This window comes from Bubalus bubalis, chromosome 6 (assembly GCF_019923935.1).
Source record: "Bubalus bubalis isolate 160015118507 breed Murrah chromosome 6, NDDB_SH_1, whole genome shotgun sequence".
NCBI classification, from domain to species: Eukaryota; Metazoa; Chordata; class Mammalia; order Artiodactyla; family Bovidae; genus Bubalus; species Bubalus bubalis.
The window spans coordinates 79,615,292-79,641,583 of record NC_059162.1 but is presented as its reverse complement, the minus strand read 5'-3'; the positions used below and the strand labels follow the sequence as shown (position 1 = coordinate 79,641,583).

General features: G+C 39.2%; 1 protein-coding gene across 5 annotated transcripts in view; it reads left to right on the top strand.

Moving 5' to 3' along the window:
- Positions 1-26,292, top strand: part of DNAJC6 (DnaJ heat shock protein family (Hsp40) member C6) — a 175,660-nt gene that overhangs the window by 133,706 nt on the left and 15,662 nt on the right. For all 5 annotated transcript variants that reach the window (XM_006058915.3, XM_006058917.3, XM_044944890.1 and 2 more), the window contains 10 exons: positions 296-429; positions 1,067-1,261; positions 2,164-2,281; positions 5,766-5,845; positions 6,686-6,879; positions 6,980-7,060; positions 15,451-15,885; positions 18,511-18,645; positions 24,412-24,480; positions 25,750-25,869. In XM_006058915.3, the coding sequence (XP_006058977.2) occupies positions 296-429; positions 1,067-1,261; positions 2,164-2,281; positions 5,766-5,845; positions 6,686-6,879; positions 6,980-7,060; positions 15,451-15,885; positions 18,511-18,645; positions 24,412-24,480; positions 25,750-25,869 (1,561 nt within the window). The remainder of the gene's footprint in view (positions 1-295; positions 430-1,066; positions 1,262-2,163; positions 2,282-5,765; positions 5,846-6,685; positions 6,880-6,979; positions 7,061-15,450; positions 15,886-18,510; positions 18,646-24,411; positions 24,481-25,749; positions 25,870-26,292) is intronic.

The window sequence follows — 26,292 nt, the reverse complement described above, 5'->3', positions numbered from 1 at the left end:
AAGTAAGTACAAATCAAATTTATATTGCTGGGTTTCTTAGGTTAGCAGAGTCAGTCATATCCTAAGAACAAGCCTTCCCTTGCTGCTTTGTGATTTAAATAATTGGAACAGATTTTTGTTTTCAAGTGAACAATTTTGAATGGATGAGTACCTCCAATTAGGTTTTCTCTCCTCCGCATCCCACACCCCCCCCCCCAGACTTCCCACCCTGACATGTCTCTTTTAATCGCACTGCAGGTGCTGAGTTGCCTGACTGGCCCATATTTGTGACAAGTTTATACATTTTCTTTGATAGGATGGACGGGCAGCATCATCGATTCTGGTTGGTGCTATGTTCATTTTCTGTAATCTCTACTCTACTCCTGGCCCAGCCGTTCGATTGCTCTACGCAAAGCGACCAGGAATTGGACTTTCACCATCCCACAGGAGGTAAAGTCAGCTCCTGGCGCAGGCATGGTCTAACTAGTATCATGTCTGTAAAAAAGATAAAGATCTTTAAATAACTGACGTATCATCTTCTCTTTAGTCAGAGTGTCTTGTTTCTCTTATTTATATTGTATCTTCTTGCTTCCTTTTGGATTAAAAATTGCTTCTGGAGACATCCCTGGTGGTTCACTGGTTAAGACTCCCTGCCTCCAGTGCAGGAGGCATAGGTTCGATCCCGGGTAGGGGAATAAGATCCCACATGTCATGCAGTATGGCCAAAAGACTAAAAAAATTGCTTCTGATGATAAATTCTGACTTTTCCCCCAAAGCCAGCCTTCAGCTGATAACAAATATAATCTGCTAGATCAAATATTGAGTAAAGTGTAAAGCTCCCATAAACTTTTTTTATTTAATAAATATCTCACTATAAGATATTTGGAGGGAAGTGCAGCAGTGTCATTAGATAAAAGCTTTCCTAAATCATTGGCAACATTTCTTTTTGCCAGTTAATGTTTAAGGGACTAACACAGTAAATTTTTACTGTAGGTTAATAACGTATGACAATAAACTTTATAGCAAATCGATTGCTTATTTCTTCTGGTGTTGTCGGCACCAACAGAATGTCAGTCTTGTGTTTTAGGTACCTGGGCTACATGTGTGACCTCCTAGCAGACAAACCCTACCGCCCTCACTTCAAGCCTCTCACAATTAAGTCGATCACTGTCAGTCCAGTTCCTTTTTTCAACAAACAGAGAAATGGATGTCGCCCCTACTGTGATGTACTGATTGGAGAAACCAAAATATATACAACCTGTGCAGATTTTGAACGAATGAAGTAAGTCATGATGCCTTTCTTCATTTCTCCTTGTGAACTGCTCCATTCCTGTGTAAGTTGGATCCTATTCTTCCTTTGAGGACTATATCATTGTGAAGTGGCTGGTAATTTAAAAAAACGTTCAACATAGGTGGTAATCATAGAAAAGCACAGTGAAATCAAGGGATGCTGTAGCCCCTTCAAGTGGTGATACAAGCTAAGGGACTCACATGAGTTATAATGAGGGTTAAGAAAGTGGTGTGGGCAGAAGGCCTGGACATTTAAGAAGGAGATGACCTTGATAAGAATTGGTGAGGCTAATGGAGGAATTGGAAATGAATGAGGTTTCTATGTGAGCAACTAGGTGGATGGTGATGTAACTAAAATGTTTCAGAAACTATTATAAAGAGCGGGTGCCAGTGGAAGGTGGTAGGGGATGTGGAGAAAAGAGACTGTATGATAACAGAAAATGAAGTTAATTTGGAATAGATTGAATTTCAAGATTGCTATTCAAGACCTTCACAGAGTATTTCACTGCTGTTTCTATATTGATCTCCATTGAAGTTTTTGTTCTCTCTCTCTGTTCTTACCATAAATTTACAATTAGGGAAAGGTAAATATGTTAAGACTACCCATATTTGAAGAGAGTGATTTCTGCTAATGGGCAATTGATTGATCTAGAAATCAGGATGGGATGGAGAGGGAGGACCTGGCAGAAGACCAGTGGCATCTCGTGGCAGAACCAATTTGCATCCAGTTGGCATAGACTGTGCTCCTAACTGTGCTTAAGTTAGGAAATAGTTCCTGGGTTCAGGCCTGCACAAACAGATGCTTTGACCAGAGTCACAGAGGACTATACCTGTAAATCTATGTTATTGTGCCAAATTAGACTCTCTTTCAGTATTTTTTGTCTCTGTTTAAAGGGAATACCGTGTCCAAGATGGAAAAATCTTCATTCCTTTGAGCATCACTGTGCAAGGAGATGTGGTTGTTTCCATGTATCACTTGAGGTCAACAATTGGAAGCCGGCTACAGGCTAAGGTATGGTTTCAGAAAGAATCATGACTTAAGCTCAGCTGACCCTTTAACAGGAGCATTTCAGTATTTTTTTCTGTATCACATTGGGCTTGAATAACTTCTGGTTTTAGAGTTAGAAAAAACATTTAAAGATTACTTACGGAAATGACATATATGTCCATCAATAGATGAATGGATGAAGAAGATGTTGTATGTGCATATATACATACATACAATGGAGTATCATTCAGATAAAAACCATCAAATAATGCCATTTGCAGCAACATGGATGGAATTAGAGATTATCATACTAAATAAAGTAAGTCAGAAAGAGAAAGACAAATGCCATGTGCTGTCACTTATTTGGGCTTCCCAGGTGGCACCAGTGGTAAAGAACCCGCCTGCCAATGCAGGAGACATAGGAGACTCGGGTTCAATCCCTGGGTCAGGAAGATCCCCTGGAGGAGGGCATGGCAACCCACTCCAGTATTCTTGCCTGGAGAATCCCGTGGACAGAGAGGAGCCTGGAGGGCTACAGTTGATAGAGTCGCAAAGAGTCAGACATGACTGAAGCGACTTAGCATGCACACACACATCACTCATATATGGAATCTAAAATATGATACAAATGAGCTTATCCACCAAACACAGACAGACTCATGGAGAGAACAGACTTGTGGTTGTCAAGGGAGAGAAGAAGATGGATTGGGAGTTTGCGCTTAACAGATGCAAACTATTGTATATAAAATAGATAAACAATAGTGTCCTACTGAATACCACAGGGAACTATATTCAATACCCTGTGATAAACCGTAATGGGAAAGAATATAAAAAAGAATGTGTGTATATATATATATATATAAATATACATATACATATATATATATAAAAATATACATATACATATATATATATATATAACTGAATCACTTTGCTGTGCAGCAGAAATTAACACAACATTCTAAATCACCTATACTTCAATTAAAAAAAGAAAACAAAAAAAATACTTATGCCCATTGCCCTCTTTCTACCAGGGAGAAAACTAAGACTTGGAAGTTGTGACTAGCCCAGGTAGTGTTGCCAGGAGACGGCAGCCCTGAAGCTGAAGAGCAAATCTTGCTCCGTAGCAACCTGTCTTTCTTTACAGTGCCCTGTTTGGATCACTGTGAGAGGAGATATCTCTGTTAAGAACGTGGGATTAAGTAATTACATTTTTTCAGTTTTTCAATTGGAATAAATTTGATATAACATAAAATTCACCCTTTTGAAGTATGCAGTGCTCTTATTCTTAGTACTGTCAAAGAGTTGTACAGCACTGCAGTCTGATTCCCAAACGTTTTCATCACCCACAAAGGAAACTCTATGTATATTAGTAGCCACTAATTAGCAGCAGTCCATTCCTCCTCTTCCATCCCCTAGGCAACCAGGAATCCGCTTTCTATTTCTATGGACTTGCCTATTTTAGACATTTCATATAAATGGAACCATACAATGTATGCTCTTTTGTGGCTGGCTTCTTTCACTTAGCCTAATGTTTTCAAGGTTCATCCTTGGTGTATCAGTACTTTACATAGCCAGACAATGTTCCGTTTTATGATGATATAGCTTTTATTCATCCCTTCATCATTTGGTGAACATCTGAGTTATTGCCACTGTTGGGATATCACAAATGACGCTACAAGTAGTTGCATTAAAAAAAATTATGTATGGAAGTGCAGTTGACTTAAAATGTTATATTATTTCAAGTGTCCAGCATAGTGATTTGTTATTTTTATAGAGTATACACCATACAGAGTTGTTATAAAATATTGACTATGCTCCCTCATGTGCCATATACTACATTCTTGTGACTTTATTTTGTAACTGGCAACTTGTATCTCTTAGTCTCCTTCACCTATTTCACCTTTCTCCCCTGTGGCAGCCACTGGTTTGTTCCATGTGTGTGTGAGTCTGTTTCTGTTTTATTGTTCATTTTTTTTTGTTTTTTATAATCCACATATAAGTGAAAGCATACAGTATTTATCTTTCTCTGTCTGACTTATCTCACTAAGCATAATACCCTTCAGGTCCGTGCATGGTGCTACAAATGGCAAGATTTTATTATTTTTGTATGGCTGAGTAATCATATATGTTGTATATATATGCTACATAAATATATATATATGTGTATGTGTGTATATATATACACATATATATGTATATGACTAACATATATCACATTATTATTATTATATATGATTAACATATATCACATTATTCATTCATCTGTCAATGGGCACTCAGATTGCTTCCATATCTATTGTGAATAATACTGCTGTGAACTCAATATTAAGAAAACAAACAATCCAATTTAAAAATGGGCACAAGACCTAAAGAGACATTTTTGTTTTCCCCCAAAGAAACATACAGATGGTCAACAGACTCATGAAAAGATGCTTAACATCACTAATCATCAGGGAAATGCAAATCAAAACCACGCTGAGATATCACCTCACACCCATCAGAATAGAATGGCTATTGTCAAAAAGACAAGAAATATCAAGTGTTATTGTGGCAGTGATGTGGAGGAAAGGGAACCCTAATACACAGTTGGTGGGGGTGTAAGTCGCTGCAGCAATATGAAAAGCAATACAGCGTTTCCCTCCCCCTCGAGTGAAGAGTAGAGCTACCATGTTGTTGTTGCTCAGTCACTAAGTTGTGTCTGACTCTTTGTGACGCCATGGACTGCAGCACGTCAGGCTTCCTTGTCCTTCACTATCTCCTGGAGTTTGCTCAAATTCATGTTCATTGAGTCAGTGATACTATCCAACTGATCCTGTAATTTCACACCTGGGTATCTGTCTGAAGAGAATGAAAACACTAATTTGAAAATATATATGCACCCTAATGTTCAGAGCAAATGTTCGTATTTTAGTTCATCAAGTATTTGCCAAGTACATGTTCTATGGCAGTCATTGCCTAGGGGTTTAGGATTGACAAAAGTAAGACTGCCTTTTAGGAGTTCAGGGGAAATTAACACATGTGTGAGTATCCACTACCATTATAGAGGTGGGATGAGATGGCATAAAGGTAGCAGTTTATTCTATCCAGTGGTGGCTCAGAAAGGCTACAGAAGATGTGAAGGTGGATCTTGAAGGATTAGTTCATCAGGTTGGAACAGGGGCATCCAGGACAGAAGGAAAGTTCATCAGGTTGGAACAGGGGCATCCTGGACAGAAGGAATGAGATGAGTCAAAGTATGGCAAGGTACAAGAACATAGGGTCTCAGGGATAAGGGAATGGCTTGCCACAAAAGAGTTTATGGAGAGGAGAGGTTGGAAGTGAAGCTGGGCTAGATCCAAATGAGGTTGTTTAATATTCATAGTAAACTTTACAGTAACTAGTAAACTAAAAATTCAAAGTGCAGATATAGAAGCAGTTGATGATGTATGACTCCCCCAAATATAATCATTTGATCTGGTTCCCTTTTCACTGATTGATTGTAATGTGCTGCTTTTGTATTTTTTAGGTGACCAACACTCAAATATTTCAGCTTCAGTTTCATACTGGATTCATTCCACTGGACACAACAGTTTTAAAGTTCACCAAGTGAGTGCTACTTGGACCAACCTGCCTTTTCAATCCAAGGAGCTGTGAAATGCTGGCAGTTAGTGCCAGCAATTAGTGCCCATGTGACAGCTTCCCCCTCACCCAAATCCTGTGCCTGTGGCTTAGCAACATACTGGAGGCTGGTTGCATTTTACAACTCTCAGTTGGATATAATTTGTTATAAACACAAATGGATCAGACTTCAAATAAAAAGATCTGAAATACCTTGTAGGGGAACAGAAGTGAGCAGAGAAGGAACAGAGTTTCAATATGGTCATCCTTTGCATCTGTGTATTTCTTTGTGTTTTGCAACAGGGAAGGAAATGGATCAACAAAGATCCATCTGAATGGATGCCTGGCTGTAGCACTGAAGCAGGATCCCCTGGGACCTCTGCATCAGATATTAGTTGCTGTATTATAGTGCAGTCTAGAGGACCCATGGGAGTGGCTGAAACTGGGGTGATACGTGGGAGTTGCTAGAGCCAGGTTAGGAGTAGACATGCAGGAGCTCAGGATGGTGGCTGTGAGCCTTTTTCATTATTTTAACAACTGATTTGGACATGCCAGTGTACACTGTCAGGATATATCTGCCCTGCTATCTAGAATGCTTTCACAAGCAGTAGTATCTAAATTCTATAAGTAGGCATTCTTCTCCTCTTTTATCTTGATGAGGAAACCGAGGCTCAGAACAGTAAAGTCTCTTATGTGGTAATGGTTGATTTTTCCTTAGAAATAAGTCTCAGAGTGAACCTCAGAATCCATCTACAATGGTTTCTGCATTGAACATCATACTGGTTCCATTGTTTTTCACTGACCTTATTCTTCTAAATTCCTATTTAGGCCTGAGTTGGATGCATGTGATGTACCAGAAAAATATCCTCAGCTATTTCAGGTAACTCTGGATGTAGAACTACAGCCTCACGACAAAGTGATGGAGCTAACCCCACCGTGGGAACATTACTGCACAAAAGATGTCAACCCCAGCATCCTCTTCTCTTCTCACCAGGAGCAGCAAGATACTCTGGTCTTAGGAGGTATGAGTCATCCAGTGGTTTAGTTTTCAGAATGAAGCCTCTGTGTTATTTATCTCATTGATTTATTTCCTGTGTTTCCTTGATGTCTTTTGTCTTGCAGGACAGGCTCCAATAGATATCCCTCCAGATAATCCCAGACATTTTGGGCAAGGTGGCTTCTTTTCCACTCTCTGCTGGCAAGGTATTTATTTCCAAGCATTTCTTTAAGTTACATGGTTAGGTGGTTAAATCACATGGTTCTTCTATAAAAATGATTAGTCCTTGAAACAGTCTAAAGTAAAAACAACACTTAGAAGTCATCTATCTAACATGTTATTTCACATTCTTCCTGCTCATTCCTTTTCCATATGAGGCAACTTTCCTACTCTGAACTCCATGGATGCTATTAGACTGATGCAAAAGACCATTTTAAGCTGAATTCTACCTTTTCTATTATGCAGTGTCTTGGCTCACAGCACTGGGTTTATGAATAATCATGGTATTTTCTAGGATCTCCATTTACTGCTGACACACACAAAAAATTAGCAAAGAACTCTATCTCACGGCCTTAACTAAATTCTCCAAAAATAAAAAATCTGGCAACACCCACCTCCACCCTGCCCAGGGCTTTACCACTAGCAGGGCAGAGCTGAGCTTCCCTGGTGCAGGGAAGGCAAACACTACCTACATATCTCTGCTGCTGCTGCTGCTAAGTCGATTCAGTCATGTCTGACTCTGCGCGACCCCATAGACGGCAGCCCACCAGGCTCTGCCGTCCCTGTGATTCTTATATCTCTGCTACTTGCTTTAAAAACCTTGACAGAGGTTGGACTTGATTGCAATATCCTTTTTTGCAGAACCTGGAGATATGTTTAGAATCTTTCCCAACGTGAAACTCTGGACAGCTCCCAGTAGATTAGCATTGGTATTCTGATTGATACCCCTTTGCTTGGGAGAAGGCAATGGCACCCCACTCCAGTACTCTTGCCTGGAAAATCCCATGGACGGAGGAGCCTGGTGCACTGCAGTCCATGGGGTCGCTAGGAGTTGGACACGACTGAGCGACTTCACTTTCACTTTTCACTTTCATGCATTGGAGAAGGAAATGGAAACCCACTCCAGTGTTCTTGCCTGGAGAATCCCAGGGACGGGGGAGCCTGGTGGGCCGCCGTCTATGGGGTCGCACAGAGTTGGGCACAACTGACGCGACTTAGCAGCAGCACCCCTTTGCTTTAGAGTTTGCTGAGGTTAACTGCAAGACTGAATGCGGAATTCCATGGTAAGGACTTTCTTAAGAAAGGGGTAGGAAACTGCCTCTGGTGATAGTGTACTTAAAATCCTCTTGGTTGACTTTCCTTTCCGTGTCAATATAACACACTATTCCCATTGCCTACAGAGTTTTCCATGTGTGATGAAAAAGTTGTTTATAGAATTCCTTTGAATTGAAAGGTTTACTTTCAGAATTTTCTTTTTTTTTTTTAATTTTTATTGGAAAATAGTTGATTTACAATGTTGTGGTGTTTTCAGGTGTACTATAAAGTGAATCTGTTGTACATATATCCACCCTTTTTAGATTCTTTCAGAATTTTCTACTGAGAATTGGGATCAAAAAAATTAAAAAAATGGGAAAACCCAATGAAATCTGTATAGCAGGTAGATTTCCCAGTCCCCTCTTGGTTTCTCCTTCATCTTGCTTCTTCACATAAGAGCTTTTAATAAAACTTTACTTTTACTTTCCTCTGCTATTTTAGTAAGTACTTGAGAAATCTTCTTATCAGGCTATAAAATAGGTTTAGCACAAATGCACAGTCTTTGAACTGAACAGAGCCAGATGGATTTAGGAATGCAGAATTTTCTGCACGTTAGAAAGTCAATATGATACATAAACTGCGTATTACTTAGCACCCCTGAGGGTATCTACACAGCAGCATGTCATTAAATATGTTAAAATGTCTGCAGTGAGGGGCTGGAAGAAGTTGCTGCTGTAGGTGTCCCGGCTTTAGGCAGACCAGATCACACATTGAGCTTTTGCAATGGACCAGGCATTGTAATAGGGGCTAGAGAAACAAGGATATCCCCAGTCCTCAAGGATCTTCCCTTCTGGTTTGTGAGGAAATGGCTGTATTGTGAAATTTGGGCAGGTGAAACATCAGAAAGTAGAAAAGTCAAATACTGAGGTCCTGGTACTCTCTGTTGGCCTCACTGCCCCTCATAAAGTTTGCAACATTGTAGATCAAGCCCTGAGCATTTGGAGTGGGAGCACTGACTCCAAGACCTAGAGTACCAGAGAACTAACCCTAGGGAGTGTCAAATAGTGAGAATTCACACAAAGGAAACTACTTGAATACAAGGCCTGGCATCACCCAACCACCAGTAGTACCCTGTGCAGGATGCCTCACCTAAACAACAAAAAGACAAAAATACAAACCCAATAATCAGCAGACAGAATTACCACCTCACTCAGCTTTGCCCATCAGAGGAAAAACAAACAAACAAAAACTCAGCACAATTCTCACCCTATATGAAGCTTACACAGACCACTGGACCAACCTTAGGAGGGCAGAAACAAAAAGGAAGAAAGAATTCAACCTTCTTCAAGGAAAGAATTCAACTTTCCTTCAAGCCTGGGAAAAGGAGACCTCAAACACAATAAGTTAAAAAAGTAATGAGAAGGGAGAGAAATATTATGCAAAGGAAGGAACAAACTAGAAATACAGAAGTCCAAATAAATGAAGAGGAAATAAGCAAACTACATGAAAAAGAATGCAGAATAATGATAGTAAAAATGATCAAAAACTTGAAAACAGAATGGAGAAAATGCAGGAATCAATTAACAAAGACCTAGGAGAATTAAAGAATAAACATCCAGAGACAAACAACACAATTACTGAAATTAAAAAACTCTAGAAGGAATCAATAGCAGAATATCTGAAACAGAAGAACGAATCAGTGAGCTGGAAGATAAAATGGTGGAAATAACTTCTGAAGAGCAGAATAAGGTAAAAATTTTGAAGAGATTATAGTTGAAAATTTCCCCAACATGGAAAAGGAAATAGTCAATCAAGTCTAAGAGGCACAATGAGTCCCATACAGGATAAACCCAAGAAGAAACATGCCAAGACATATACTAATCAAACTAGCAAGACTAAACACAAAGAATATTAAAAGCAGCAAGGAAGAAGCAACAAGTAACATACAGGGGAAACCCCATACACTTAACAGTTGATCTTTCAGCAGAAACTCTGCAGGCCAGAAGGGAATAGCAGGATATATTTAAAGTACTGAAAGGGAAAAATCTACAATCAAGATTACTATACCCGGCAAGGATCTCATTCAAAATTGATGGAGAAATAAAAAGCTTTTCAGACAAGTCAAAGTTAAGAGAATTCAGTACCACCAAACCAGCTTTACAACAAATGTTAAAGGGACTTACATAGTCAAGAAATACAAGAGAAGAAAAAGGATCTACAAATCAACCCCAAACAATCAAGAGAATGGCAATAGGAACATGATAATTACTTTAAATGTAAATGGATTAAATGCTCCAACAAAAAGACACAGACTGGCTGAATGGATACAAAAACAAGACCCCTATATATGCTGTCTACAAGAAACCTACTTCAGACCTAAAGACATGTATAGACTGAAAGTGAGAGGAAAGAAAAATATATTCCATGCAAATGGGAAGCAAAAGAAAGCTGGAGTAGCAATCCTCCTATCCAAAAAAATAGACCTTAATATAAAGAATATTACAAGAAATAAGGAAGGACATTCTGTAATGATCAAGGGATCAATACAAGAGGAAGACACAATGATTGTAAATATCTATGCACCCAACATAGGAGCACCTCAATACATAAGACAAATAGTAACAGACATAAAGGAGAAATTGACAGTAACAATAATAGTAGGAGACTTTAACACTCCACTCACACCCATGAACAGATTATCAAAACAGAAAATTAATAAGGAACACAAGTCTTAAATGACACATTAGATGAGATGGATCTCATTGATATCTTCAGGACATTTGCATCCAAATGCAGAAGAATACACCTTCTTCTCAAGTGCACATGGAACATTCTCCAGGATAGACCACATCTTGGGTCCCAAATCAAACCTCAATTAATTAAAAAAAATTGAAATCATAGCAAGCATCTTCTCCAATCACAGAGCTATGAGACTAGATATCAATTATAAGAAAAAAAGCTGTAAGAAACACAAACACATGGAAATTAAACAACACATTTCTAAATAACCAACAGGTTACTGAAGAAATCAAAAAAGAAATAAAAATTTCATGATACAAATGACAATGAAAACACAACAACTCAAAACCTGTGGGATGCAGCAAAACCAGTTCTAAGAGGGAAGTTTATAGCAATACAATCCTACCTCAAGAAATAAGAAGCACATCGAATAGACAACCTAACTTTACACCTAAAACAGCTGGAAAAGGAAGAACAAAACCCCAAAAAACTTAGTAGAAGGAAAGAAATCATAAAGATCTGAGCAGAAATAAATGAAAAAGAAATGAAAGAAACAATAGTAAAGATTAATAAAACCAAAAGCTAGTTCTTTGAGAAGATAAACAAAATTAGCAAACCTTTAGCCAGATTCATCAAAAAAAAAAAAAAAGGAAAAGAATCAAATCAACAAAATTAGAAATAAAAAAGGAGAGGTTACAACAGACAATGCAGAAATACAAAGGATTAGAAGAGACTATTATTAACAACTATATGGCAATAAAATGGATAACCTGGAAGAAATGGACAGATTATTAGAAAAGTTCAATCTTCCAAGACTGAACCAGGAAGAAATAGAAATTATGAACAACACAATTATAAGCACAGAAATTGAAGCTGTGATCAAATATCTCCCAAAAAACAAGAGCCCAGGACCAGATGGCTTCACAGGAAGATTCTATCAAATATTTAGAGAATAGCTAATGCCTATCCTTCTAAAACTCTTACAAAAAATTGCAGAGGAAAGAACACTTCCAAACTCATTCTACAAGGCTGCCATCACCCTGATACCAAAACCAGACAAAGACAACACAAAAGATGAAAACTACAGGCCAATATCACTGAAGAACATAGATGCAAAAATCCTCAACAAAATTTTAGCAAACAGAATTCAGTAACATATCACAAAGCTCATACACTGTGATCAAGTTGAGTTATTCCAAGAATGCAAGGACTCTATACCATATTAACAAATTGAAAGATAAAAATCATGTGATAATCTCAATAAATGCAGAAAAAGCCTTTGACAAAATTCAGCACCCATTTATGGTTTAAACTCTTCAAAAAATGGGCATAGAAGGAACCTACCTCAACATAGTAAAGGGCATATATGATGAACCTACAGCAAACATTATTCTCAATGTTGGGAAACTGAAAGCATTCCCCCTAAGATCAGAAACAAGACAAGGGTGTCCACTTTCACCACTATTATTCAAGTCCTAGCTACCACAATCAGAGAAGAAAAAGAAATAAAAGGAATCCAGATCAGAAAAGAAGTGAAGTCTCACTGTTTGCAGATGACATGATACTGTACATAGAAACCCTTAAAGATAGTATCAGAAAATTACTAGAGCTAATCAGTGAATTTAGCAAAGTTGCAGGATACAAAATCAATACACAGAAATCACTTGTATTTCTATATACTAACAATGAAAAATCAGAAAGAGTAAATTAAGGAATCAATCCCATTCACCATTACAACAAAAAGAATTAAATATCTAGGATTAAACTTACCTAAGGAGACAAAAGAGCTATACACAGAAAATTATAAGACACTAATGAAAGAAATCAAAGATGATATAAACAGATGGAGAGATATTCCATGTTCCTGGGTAGGAAGAATCAATATTGTGAAAATGACTATACATCCAAATGCAAACTACAGATTCAATGTAATCCCTATCAAATTACCAATGGTATTTTTCACAGAACTGGAACAAAAAATTTCACCATTCACATGGAAACACGAAAGACCCCAAATAGCCAAAGTAGTCTTGAGAAAGAAGAATGGAGCTGGAGGAATCAACCTTCTTGACTTCAGATTATACTACAAACTTACAGTCATCAAGACAGTATGGTACTGGCACAAAAACAGAAATATAAACCAATGGAACAAGATAGAAAGCCCAGAAATAAACCCATGCACTTATGGGTACCTTATTTTTGACAAAGGAGGTAGGAATATACAATGGGACAAAGACAGCCTTTTCAATAAATGGTGCTGGGGAAACTGGACAGCTACATGTAAAAGAATGAAATTAGAACACTTCCTAACACCATACACAAAGATAAAAAAGATTAAAGACCTAAATGTAAGACCAGAAACTATAAAACTCTTAGGAGGAAAACATACGCAGAACACTGGATGACATAAGTCAAAGCAAGATCCTCTATGACCCACCTCCTAGAGTAATGGAAATAAAAACAGAAGTAAATAAGTGGGACCTGATTAAACTGAAAAACTTTAGAACAGCAAAGGAAATTATAAGCAAGGTGAAAAGACAGCTCTCAGAATGGGAGAAAATAACAGCAAATGAAACAACTGACATAGGATTAATTTCCAAAATATACATGCAGTTCATGCCAGAAAAACAACCCAATTAAAAAGTGGGAAAAAGATCTAAACAGACATTTCTCCAAAGAAGCCATACAGATGGCTAACAAACACATGAAAAGATGCTCAACATCATTCATTATTAGAGAAATGCAAATCAAAACTACAATGAGATATTGCCTCACACCAGTCAGAATGGCCATCATCAAAAAGTCTACAAACAATAGATGCTGGAGAGGGTATGGAGAAGGAATGCTCTTGCACTGTTAATGGGAATGTAGATTGATACAGCTACTGTGGAAGATGGTATGGAGATTCCTTAAAAAACTAGGAATAAACCCACCATATGACCCAGAAATTCCACTCCTAGGCATATACCCTGAGGAAACCAAAATTGAAAAGATGCATGTATCCTAATGTTCATTGCAGCACTATTTACAATAGCTAGAACATGGAAGCAACCTAGATGCCCATCAACAGATGAATGGATAAAGAATTTGTGGTACATATACACAATGGAATATTACTCAGGCCATAAAAAGGAACCCATTTGAGTCAGTTCTGATGAGGTGGTTGAACCTAGAACCTATTATACAGAGTGAAGTGAGTCAGAAAGATAAATATCATATTCTAATGCACATGTACAGAATCTAGAAAAATGGTACTGAAGAATTTATTTACAGGGCAGCAGTGGAGAAACAGACATAGAGAATAGACTTATGGACATGGAGAGAGAGGAGGAGAGGGTGAGATGTATGGAAAGAGTAACATGGAAACTTATATTACCATATGTAAAATAGATAGCCAATGGGAATTTGCTGTATGGCTCAGGAAACTCAAACAGGCTCTGTATCAACCTAGAGGGGTGGGATGGGGAGGGAGATGGGAGGGAGGTTCAAAAGGGAGGGGATATATGTATACCTATGGCTGATACATGTTGAAGTTTGACAGAAAACAACAAAATTCTGTAAAGCAATTATCCTTCAATAAAAAAATAAAAAGAAAAAAAATGTCTGCAGTGAAACATAACTCATAGCCCTGAGTGAAATCAATGAAGACATTTATAAGTAACTTTCACATCAGTTCTAGTCAGATTTTCCCACAAATGTAGGGAAACCTTTAGTTTTTCACAGCTTTTTGCATTTCAGAACTGGGGAGGAGGGATGTGGATCTGCACTTGGTTTGGAACAGGGATCTACCTGCCAGTAGATGAAGTTCCATAGGGCCATCTGTACCATGGAGGGCCTGGAATGTCACTCACCAGCCTCTCCATTCCTTCCCCAGAAGAAAGGAATTTCCTGCTGGAAATCTTTCCTGCTGAAAGTAGCTCCTCCCAGTTGGTGTAAGGGCCATCCTTACACGAGAGCCATTCCCTCTGGTCACTTATTAGGCATGGGGTTCACTTCTGCTCCAGACTGGGAGAAAGGCCCTGCTTTTGGCTGCAGGTCATTTGAAGAAGAAAAAGACCATGAGAGGAGGCAGCAAGGACTAGGAAATGATGTTTTGTTTTTTTCAAAGCATCTAGCATAGTGCTGGAAGGAAAAAGAGGATGGTGATAGTAGTTATTTTAAAAATAAGAAAAACCACTTAAGTACTACTTACTATTGATCTGAGCACTTTCCATATCGAATCTCATGTAATTTTCACAACACTCAATGGGAGCTAGGTTCTATTTACTACTCCCATTTTGCAGAGGGAAAAACCAAGGCACAGAGAAGTAAAGCCACTTTCTCAGCACAGAGCCAGTAAGTAGCAGAGATGAGATTCAAACTTGGGCTGATTCTAGAGTTTTTGGTCTTCACGCCTAGGCTATATTCCTCTCAAATGCTCATCAGATAGTAATTGAATGTTATGTGAAATACATCAAGTTTTCCATCAGTAAGAGTCTAAAAGCATTGTTTTTTCCAGGCTGCTTTCTCTCTCTTTCTGAAGTTAAGTGTGTAGACTCTTAACAAAAAGCACTCTAACAAAAAGCTGGTGACTGACTGTTTGTGGAATACTGGCCTTCCTTAGATCAGAAATCAGAGAAGTCATTCTGCGAGGAGGACCACGCTGCCCTAGTGAATCAGGAGAGTGAGCAGTCAGATGATGAGCTTCTGACGCTGTCCAGCCCACATGGCAATGCCAATGGTGACAAACCTCACGCAGCCAGGAAGCCCAGCAAAAAGCAGCAGGAGCCAGCGGCCCCTGCACCCCCTGAGGATGTGGATCTTCTGGGTCTAGAAGGGTCAGCAGTGAGTAAGAACTTCTCTTCGCCGGCGGCTCCTCCCTCCAATTCCGAACTTCTGAGTGACCTGTTCGGGGGCGGAGGTGCAGCTGGTCCCGTCCAGTCTGGACAGTCAGGGGTGGACGACGTGTTTCACCCGAGTGGACCTACATCCACCCAGTCCACACCACGCCGATCTGCCACCTCCACCTCTGCATCTCCAACACTGAGAGTAGGAGAAGGTAATTGTTTCCATATTGTGCTGTACCTCTCAGTGTTGAATTATAACTTTTGGGCCAAGCAGGTGGAATCAAACTTTCCTCATAATCTAGACTTTTCTGATCTCCCTAAAAGTCTCCAGAAGGTCTGTATCTTCATGTCAGTGGGAACCACAAGAGGAAATAGAAATACTGTCCATTTTGGTAGGACAGTCTAAGGAAGAATATTTGAGTTCACCACCCTTACTTTTTTTTTAAGGCTTCAGTCCCTCAGCTGCTTTACTTATTTCTGCTTGGAGGTGTAGATTGATGAATTGTTATTAATAATAACAGGAACTATTTGTGGGGTACTCACCATTTGCCAAACATGGAATTTAACACCAGCCATGAATTCAGTCTTTATAAAAACACAGTAAATAAGGTGCTATTGTTATCTGCATTTTCTAGTGGAGGAAACAGAGGCTTAGAGTCAAATTAGTAATGTTCTTTTATATAGCGAGTCTCCGGGCCCAAAACTAGGCCATTTGACTCCCGAGCTTTCCCTCAGTTTTCCTGTAATGCCTTCTTGGAACTGTAGTTTTCTGAATACATTTTTGCTGTGCAGAGAAGCACTTAATTAATTTAAGATATATTTAAGGGACTCCTGCCAGCAGCACAGCTGATGGACTGGAGCAGTTGGTGCCAGATATAGAGTTTGAGCCCCATGAGGCTCAGTCAGCTTCACTCCGCTCATTGCCACAGACTCAACCCTTGTGGCTGGCCATCTACAATTTTTTGACGTTTGCAGGCAGACTCTTTAACATCTGAGCCACCAGGGAAGCCTAATTTAACATAGGTTAGTATTAAAAGTGTACCAAGTAATAGTGAGAAGATTTTAGCATTCTCTACTGGTGGACGTCAAAGTTAGGTGTCCACTTGCAGGTATTCTATAAATCTCAGTATTCTTATTTTATAGAAGGGATAAAGTTTGGTTAGTATTAAATGAGCTAAATGACACACGTCATGTAATAGAGTGCCTGATGTATAGTTGATTCATTGCTGCTATGTAAGGCTAATCTACTGCCCAGCAGACATTAGGAGAGCATTATGCCAAATGAAGTTGTAGCTGAACACATATTAAATCATATCCCTCCCTGGGTTTTGAGAATGGGGTTTATTCATTAACTCATTTGACTGTAGTTATCTATTCCTAGAATAGGTCACTCCTACTCCAGGAAGCAGTAAGCCATTAGCTTGATACCTACAAATTAGGAAGTGACATCTCATTATAGGAAGCTAATTCCCTTGCCCATTAATGCAAAATTAAAGCCCAGTTATATATATGCCACTCTGTCATTTTCATCACATTTATCTCACGTCTGTGAAGAATGTGAGATGCCTTTGGGAAATTCCTGGAATTTGAAGTCCGAAAACTTGAACATGAGTCCAGTCTTATCATTTACTTGATATTGGGCAAGAAACTCGGCTCTCTGAACCTCAGTTTTATTGTCTGTAGAATAAAAATGCTATCACTTCTTTCTGACAGCTGACAGGATCAGCTGATGTACTCTTTATGAAAGGCAACATGAACCCTAGCGAAATGATGCAATATTAAGTTACTGCATTGTTGGGCTTCCCTGATGGCTCAGTGGTTACAAATTCTCCTGCCAATGCAGGAGACGTGGGTTTGATCCCCGGTCTGGGAAGATCACACATGCCACAAAGCAACTAAGCCCGTGTGTCACAGCTGTTGAGCCTGTGCTCTAGAGCCCAGGAATCGCAACTGCTGAGCCCATACGCTGCAACTGTTGAAGCCCACGTGCCCTCCACAACAAGTGCAGCCCCTGTAATGAGAAGCCCAGGCACCATAACGAGAGAAAAGCCTGCACAGCAATGAAGATCGAACATACTCAAAATAAATAAATAAAATTTAAAAATACTATTATTGTGTTGTTGCTGGAAACCTCAGGTGCCACTTTGTTGTAGTTTTCTTGGTTCATTCACAAACTTTTTTGCATTTTACTACATCTGCTCCTAGTTTCTAGCAAGTTGTAAGCAAGCAATGTTTTGAAAGCATTTCGTGTCATAGAACATAAGGTGTGATGAGAGCTCAGTTTTTGTCACTCTCCTTTTCTTTTCTTTTTAACTTTCAATGTGCCAGGACCTCTAAAAACACAAAACTAAGCAAATCCTGGTCAGTGAGGTTTTCTACTGTTCACCTTAATAGCAAAGCTCCTCGTGCCTGGCGTTTGTTCACTAATTCACTGAACATGATCGCAGTTCATTCATTGATCATCTCTTGTGATTCAGGCCATGGTTTCACCACTTATCTATTAATCTATAAACTTGCTTGATTTATTTCATGTTATTAAGATGCCCAAAGGCCCACAGGGCCCTTGTTTATAGAGTTTATGGATCATCCTACAGGTAAATCAGGAGTTCTCCTTTGTCCTCAAAGGTTATTCACATGTAGTCAGAAATCCTTGGGCTTCATTGTTAACCTTGAAGGAAGTTTTAAGGATAAGATGGGCCTGTGGAGCAGCTCATGAGGCAGGCATCATCCTGACTTTTCAAGTATTTGGCTAGGGCCTTGTAAGAGTGACAGCTGTCCAATATTTATTGAATGAGTGAACCCATAGGACAAAGAAACACCTTTTTCCTGTTTTCTAGGTGCCACCTTTGACCCATTTGGAGCACCTTCTAAACCATCAGGTCAAGATTTGCTGGGTTCTTTTTTGAACACAGCCAGTGCTTCCAGTGACCCCTTTCTTCAGCCTACAAGGAGTCCTTCTCCTACAGTGCATGGTAAGGAAGTATTTATGCTGTGTTTAGTGGAACAGGGTTCCCTACAAGACATCAGTAGGTGTTCAGATATAGAAACATCCTGTAGGCAGGGTTTTGTTTTTGAAAAGCTACATATCTCTTGAAAATTAACAATTCATGTTAACATATTAAAAGCTCTACAGTGTTTTACAGTAAAGAAGCCTGTTTAACTTTTACTCAGCTTCCCTAAAATTTAATTTGGAAATTTTTTTTGCATTAGAGCTACATGCACAAAATGTATAGGGCACCATCGGTTGTAGGACATATCTTTATTTTATGTGCTGTCACTTCTAGTTGATTGGAAGATGCCTACTAGTTGAAGTCTTTGAACTAGAAAAAATATGTGTCTTGAGTTAATAAAATGTAATATGATGAGCATTCCACAAAATTAGTATTCCACAGAGCAGTTTAGAATACAATATCCTGATATATTAAACTAGTTCTAAGATGAAGCCACTAACCACACTCGACTGTTGAGCACTTAAAATGTGCCAGTCCGATCTGAAACATACTTTAAGTGTAAAGTGCATACCAAAATTCAAAACTTAGTACAAAAAAGCAATGTAACATGCCATTAATATTTTTATATTAGTCATTTATATAATATTTTGAATGTATTAGGTTAAATAAAATGCTATATTAATATTACTTTTACCAGTGTCTTTTTACCTTTTTTAATGTGACTACTAGAAAAATTTTAAGTTATACAAGGCCCACATTATATTTCTAAGTTAGAGACAAACTTTATGGAAAGAATCATAACCACATCTGTTTGTAAGAGCAAAAAGGTATCACTTAGGTAACACTGATTAAAACTGAAGGTCTTCAGTGAAGGATATATGGCTTTGAGCTGGAGAAATGAAGCTCCTTCTTGATGCTGAAGGATGCTGAACCCCAGTGGCCTAGACTTAGAGGACGATGTATTTATAGTTGAAGGCCCCCTGAGCCCCTCTGGGGAACACAGTTTAGTGATCAGCTTGACTTCATGGGAGCTATGCAAATGCAAAAGGAAACTGTGCAACACTGAGTTGAGTTGTGCAACACTGGTCAAACTGTAATGACAGAAAATGAGGAAGCAGTCCAGGAACAAACTTTATGGGTGATTTCCTATTGCTCTTAAATCTCAAACTGTATGAAGTGGATCCCCAGGACGATATGCAAGAAATTCACCTCTGACCCTTGTGCAGTGCCCACTTAAAAGAACCTCTGGATTGGAAGTTGGCTACCCCAAGAGGAAAGATGCAGGGTGATAGGTTAAAGCTGTTGTTTTTTTCACTTATTTAAAATGCAGGTCATGTCATTGCTGTCCCTGCAGTGGCTCCCTGCTTCAGTCAGCATGGAAGCCAAAGTCATTGAGATGGCCTTGGTCGGCCCTCTGTGCTCGAATACCCAGGGCTGTGACCTCCTTCCCCACTTGCTCCCTCTGCTCGTTCCATTCCAGTCACATGGCTCTCCACCGTGACACTGGCCGTCCTCTCTTCCCCAGATCGTGGCTAATTCCTTCTCCTCTTTTTATCTTTGCTCAGCGATCACCTTCTCAGTGGGGTCTCCTCTGACTGCTCTATTTCACATGGAAACTTCTCCTCCTGTCTATCTTTCCCCACTAGAACATGAGTTCAGAGGCAGAGACTTTTGTTAGTTTTGTTTATGAATGCTTTCCTAGTGCCTACAAGATCTATATGATGTGTTGTATTATCTACCTGTCTTTCCATATAAAATGAATTATCATTTTTTCCTATATAAATCTCTTTGATGCATACTGATAATATTAATAAGGTTATCTATTTTCCTGACTTTAATACTTTGAATTTACTGTTTTCATATGAGTACCACCTTTTATGTCCCATGGGTATGGATGTTTGTACTTGAGCATGGCAGTACTGGACTTGGTTCTATCTTGTGAGTTGGCTAGATGTTTATCCCTCAGTTTCAGCCAGTTAGAACTCTTATCTTTTGTGGCTGTGCTGCTTATTTTGATCTGTGTGATGCTAGTGTGTGAAAGAATGTTCCACTATCCTTGCTGAGAAGGGAATTATTCCATTGTTAGTGGGTCAGTTGCATCCTCTTCATATATAGATGAGACTCAGGTGTCAGTTTGGGAGGTCAGATTGCCCACCTCCAGTTTCTACAAGGCACTATCCATCACTTGTGAAAATCAAGAAATGTTGCCTTCAAGTTCTATGAATATTTACTGAACATTTTCTCTGAAGAGAATAATTATTTGGGGCTTAATCTGAGAAGAAAAACTGAACAAGTAACCATAATAAAAAGCTAAGTAGAAGTTTAAAATACTGGGTATTATCTTTTCATTTGTTTATTCCTTTCTTTCCAGCAGATTTTAAATTTCTTGAGGATAGACACTTGCCCTTTAGCTCTCTGTTCCCTGATGGTGCCTAGTGTGTGGTAGGTTTGTGGGTTTGATTAGTAATAAGGTTGAAGTACTAATTCCTAGTTCTGCATCCTAGTTGGGTGGAAGACTAAGGTCAGAGTTTAAAGGAAATCAAACAGAAAAAGTTAGCAAAATTATCTAGTTTCCACCTCAGTTTTCATGGATTACTGTGGAAAAAGAGAAGGGAAAACTGAAAGGAAAGAACTGTTATTTCTGATAATGGAATATTCTATTTAATTCAGTGATGGGAAGGTACAGCGTCTTGGTTTGTAGTAAGGAAATGAAACAGGTAAATATAAGGCTTGATAAGGATGGCTTGGTGCCTTGATGAACCTTTTGATGGTGATATGTGTACTGTGTCTTAAATCCTACTCGCAGTGTTATTTTAGTATTTGCATTGTATTCTTTGATTTAATGAACAGAACCTAGAGGAGTCTTAGAAAGAAGTTCTTTCTTACGGCATCCAGTTTCTTATTTGCATTCTACAGATGCAGAAAAAGTGTACTCTACCAATGTGTACTCTAGTATACCTGATTATATTTAACTGAACATTTCTTTTAAATTCTCCACTTGAAACTTTGAGAAGGGTCAGTCAGTTCAGTTGCTCAGTTGTGTATGACTCTTTCTTACCCCATGGACTGCAGCATGCCAGGCTTCCCTGTCTTTCACTAACTCCTGGAGCTTGCTCAAATACATGTCCATTGAGTCGGTGATGCCATCCAACCATCTCATCCTTTGTCGTTGCCTTCTCTGCCTGCCTTCAACCTTTCCCAGCATCGGGGTCTTTTCCAATAAGTCAGTTTTTTTTTTTCCCCCAATAAGTCAGTTTTTTGCATCAGGTGGCCAAAGTTTTGGAGTTTCAGCTTCAGCATTAGTCCTTCCAATGAATATTCAGGACTGATTTCCTTTAGAATGGACTGGTTGGATCTCCTTGCAGTCCAAGGGATTCTCAAGAGTTTTCTCCAACACCACAGTTCAAAAGCATCAATACTTTGGCACTCAGCTTTCTTTATAGTCCAACTCTCACATCCATACATGACCACTGGAAAAATCATAGCTTTGACTAGATGGACCTTTGTTGGTGAGGTAATGTCTCTCCTTTTTAATATGCTGTCTAGGTTGGTCATATCTTTTCCTCCAAGGAGTAAGAATCTTTTAATTTCATGGCTGCAGTCACTATCTGCAGTGATTTTGGAGCCCAAGAAGATAAAGTAAGTCACTGATTCCACTGTTTCCCCATCTATTTGCCATGAAGTGATGAGACCAGATGCTATGATTTTAGTTTTTTGAATGTTGAGTTTTGAGCCAGCTTTTTCACTCTCCTTTTTCAGTTTATCGCTTTCTGCCATAAGAGTGGTGTCATCTGCATATCTGAGGTTATTGATATTTTTCTTGGCAGTCTTGATTCTAGCTTGTGCTTCGTCCAGCCCAGCATTTCACATGATGTGCTCTGCATGTAAGTTAAAGAAGCAGGGTGAAAACATACAGCCTTGATGTACCCTTTTCCCAATTTTGAACCAGTCTGTCTGTTGTTCCATGTCCAGTTCTAACTGTTGCTTCTTGACCTTCATGCAGATTTCTCAGGAGACAGGTAAGGTGATCTGGTATTCCCATCTGTTTAAGAATTTTCCAGTTTTTTTGTGAGCCACACAGTCAAAGATTTTGGCGTAGTCAATAAAGCAGAAGTAGATGTTTTTCTGGAACTCTCTTGCTTTTTCGATGATCTAATGGATGTGGACAGTTTTATCTCTGGTTCCTCTGCCTAAATGCAGCTTGAACATCTGGAAGTTCACAGTTCATGTACTGTTGAAGCCTGGCTTGGAGAATTTTAAGCATAACTTTGCTAGCGTGTGAGATGAGTGCAATTGTGCAGTAGTTTGAACATTCTTTGACATTGCCTTCCTTTGGGATTGGAATGAAAAGTGACCTTTTCCAGTCCTGTGGCCACTGCTGAGTTTTCCATACTTGCTGGCATATTGAGTGCAGTACTTTCACAGCATCATCTTTTAGGATTTGAAATAGCTCAAATGGAATTTCATCACCTCCACTAGCTTTGTTCATAGTGATGTTTCCTAAGGCCCCCTTGACTTCACATTCCAGGATGTCTAGCTCTAGGTGGGTGATCACACCATCATGGTTATCTGGGTCATGAAGATCTTTTTTGTATAGTTCTTCTGTGTATTCTTGTCATCTCTTCTTAGTATCTTCTGCTTCTGTTAGGTCCATACCATTTTCTGTCCTTTATTGAGCCCATCTTTGCATGAAATGTTCCCTTGGTATCTCTAATTTTCTTGGAGAGATCTCTAGTCTTTCCCATTATATTGTTTCCCTCTATTTCTTTGCATTGATCACTGGATGGCTTTCTTATCTCTCCTTGCTGTTCTTTGGAACTCTGCATTCAAATGGGTATATCTTTCTTTTTTGCCTTTGCCTTTCACTTCTCTTCTTTTCTCAGCTGTTTGTAATGTCTTCTAAGACAACCATTTTGCCTTTTTGCATTTCTTTTTCTTGGGAATAGTCTTGATCACTGCCTCCTGTACAATGTCATGAACCTCCGTCCATAGTTCTTCAAGCACTCTATCAGATGTAATCCCTTGACCTCCCTTGAGAGGGGTCAGAATGATCTATTTTGAAGCTGTAGTGAGTTTGTTGTTTTAGTGACAGTAGATACATCCCTGACACCAGCATGGTGGGTGGATGGTATCTAGTCACTTCCTAGTAAGTGTTCTGATTGACTCATGTTCTCTGTTAATGTCCCAGCAGAGGAGACAAAAACAAAAAAATTTAATTTTTATTCATTTTTTAACATAAAATACATTTGCTATTGGGGTACAACAATGTTGTGATAATTTCAGGTGAACAGTGAAGGGACTCAGCCACATATACATGTATCCATTCTCCCCCAAATGAAAAAACAAAATTTTTGTTCTAAGTTGCTCATGCAGTTTATGCCAGCTTAAGGCAAATTGAGTTTGAGTTTCATTTCACCTTTTTTTTTATTGCCTACTGACTTTGTGTTAAGGGTAGAGGTGGGACCCATGCAGATGTATAAGATAATTCTTGCTTTCACAGTGTACTCAAGACAGATATATGCACAGTTACAATTCAAAGTGTACCTTTGGAGGTAAAATAAAGGCAAACAAGGAAGTAACAGAGACAAATAATATATGGCTTCCACCAGTGCTCATATAAGTAAGTACAGATGAAGGCAGAAAATATCAATGTTGCAGAATGTGGAGAGAGCTCAGAGGGAGAGTAGAATCACATGAGACATGGGCATATCATGAGAGGGAGAGCATTTTCTTTTGTGAACTCAGAAAAGTGGATTCTGAGCAATTTTGTCTTGATTCTTTTTGCAGCTTCTAGTACCCCTGCTGTGAACATTCAGCCAGATGTTTCAGGAGGCTGGGACTGGCATACCAAACCAGGTAAACATCAGCAGATGAATTTTGTGCCACATAATTGGTCACTGGAGCATAATCCTTCACCCAAGGTGAAGTGAGTACTTGCAGAGTGCTAGCCGCATTTATGGAAGTTCCTAAAGGTTCCCAATCTGAGAAAGCTTTTCACATTGCCCTTGATGACATGGTAGTGCTGCATGTCTTATGATAATTTCTCTAAGTCTCAATTTGCTAAATGTTTGCCGTGACAATAGAGTTAGACAGATCTGGGTATACATCTAACTCAACCATTTAGAAGCTCTTGAATTTTTTTTTTACCAGTCTGAACTTCAGTATTCTTATCTGTAAAATGGAATTCATAATTCTTATCCCACACAGTTTAAGTGAAATTACTTACATGAAATTTTCTGGCATAGAGTAGGTGCTGCATAATCTGAATGGTTTTCTCTCTTACAGAGAACTTGTTTTAGATCTGAATTTGTCTATAGTAAATAAATTCTCTTTCTTATGGCTAGTATTGTATTTTTTGAGAGCCATCTTGTGTGATTATCTTTCTGACACTGTGCAAGTTACACACACACACACACACACACACACTATATGTCTGTCACAGCAACTTTCTAAAGCAGTTGCTGTTTCCTTATGTAACCAATGAGAAAATATCGACACTCAGAAAAGTTAAGCAACATGTCAAAGGTCACTCAGCTAGGAAGTGGCAGAACCAGAATTCAACTGTGACTCCTCTCATAGGAAATCCCATAGGAAATAATGGAGTCAGGTGACATGAAGTAAGCACCAGATGTAATGGTTTAGAGGAGTGGCTGCTACTGCTAAGTCACTTCAGTCGTGTCCAACTCTGTGCGACCCCATAGACGGCAGCCCACCAGGCTTCCCCGTTCCTGGGATTCTCCAGGCAAGAACACTGGAATGGGTTGCCATTTCCTTCTCTAATGCATGAAAGTGAAAAGTGAAAGTGAAGTCACTCAGTCGTGTCTGACTCTTAGCGACCCCATGGACTGCAGCCTACCAGGCTCCTCCGTCCATGGGATTTTCCAGGCAAGAGTACTGGAGTGGGGTGCCATTGCTTGGTAATGACTTATACCTTTCCTGTTCCCTGTCCTTGCTCCAGGTCACTACTCCCTTAAATTAGGGAAATGGGGTCTAGCAACTTCTAACGTATTTGCAAACCTTGTCCTAATTTGCCCTTAGAGACGAGGTGAGCAGTAGCTCTAGATTTCTGAACTTCAGAATTCAGCCTCAGACAACTAATTCATTTGCAATGACCTTTTTTTTCAGGAGGTTTTGGAATGGGAAGCAAATCAGCTGCCACCAGCCCAACAGGCTCCTCGCATGGTACTCCCACCCATCAAAACAAACCACAGACTCTGGACCCTTTTGCTGACCTTGGGACATTAGGTATACACATAACAAATGAAGATACATACTTACTTTTGGCTACAAAGCCTCAAATCTAAATCTTTGGGGTTAAAAATAAGCTGTAGTGTTTACCTGGGATCTAACATAATCTGTATTTTTAAGCTATATTCTAAAACCTAAAGCTGTCTTTTTAGAAAAGGAAACAGGCTTCAAATACTGAGTTGGAGCTAACCCCTATTAATGCATTTCTCCAATCCCTGAGTTTGGAGTAGTAGTGTAAATAAAGTTAGAACTTCTGGGACCATCTGAAAATAGAGTTTGCACCGAAAGTAGTGACTATGTAGGGAAACAGTGAGAGACAAGGGTGGTCAAATAGAGCTGTGCCATGAGGGGCCCGCTGTGTGCAGATCTTATTCTGAAGTTGCCAGTGAGGTCCTCACACTGTGCCTCTCTTCTCTCCAT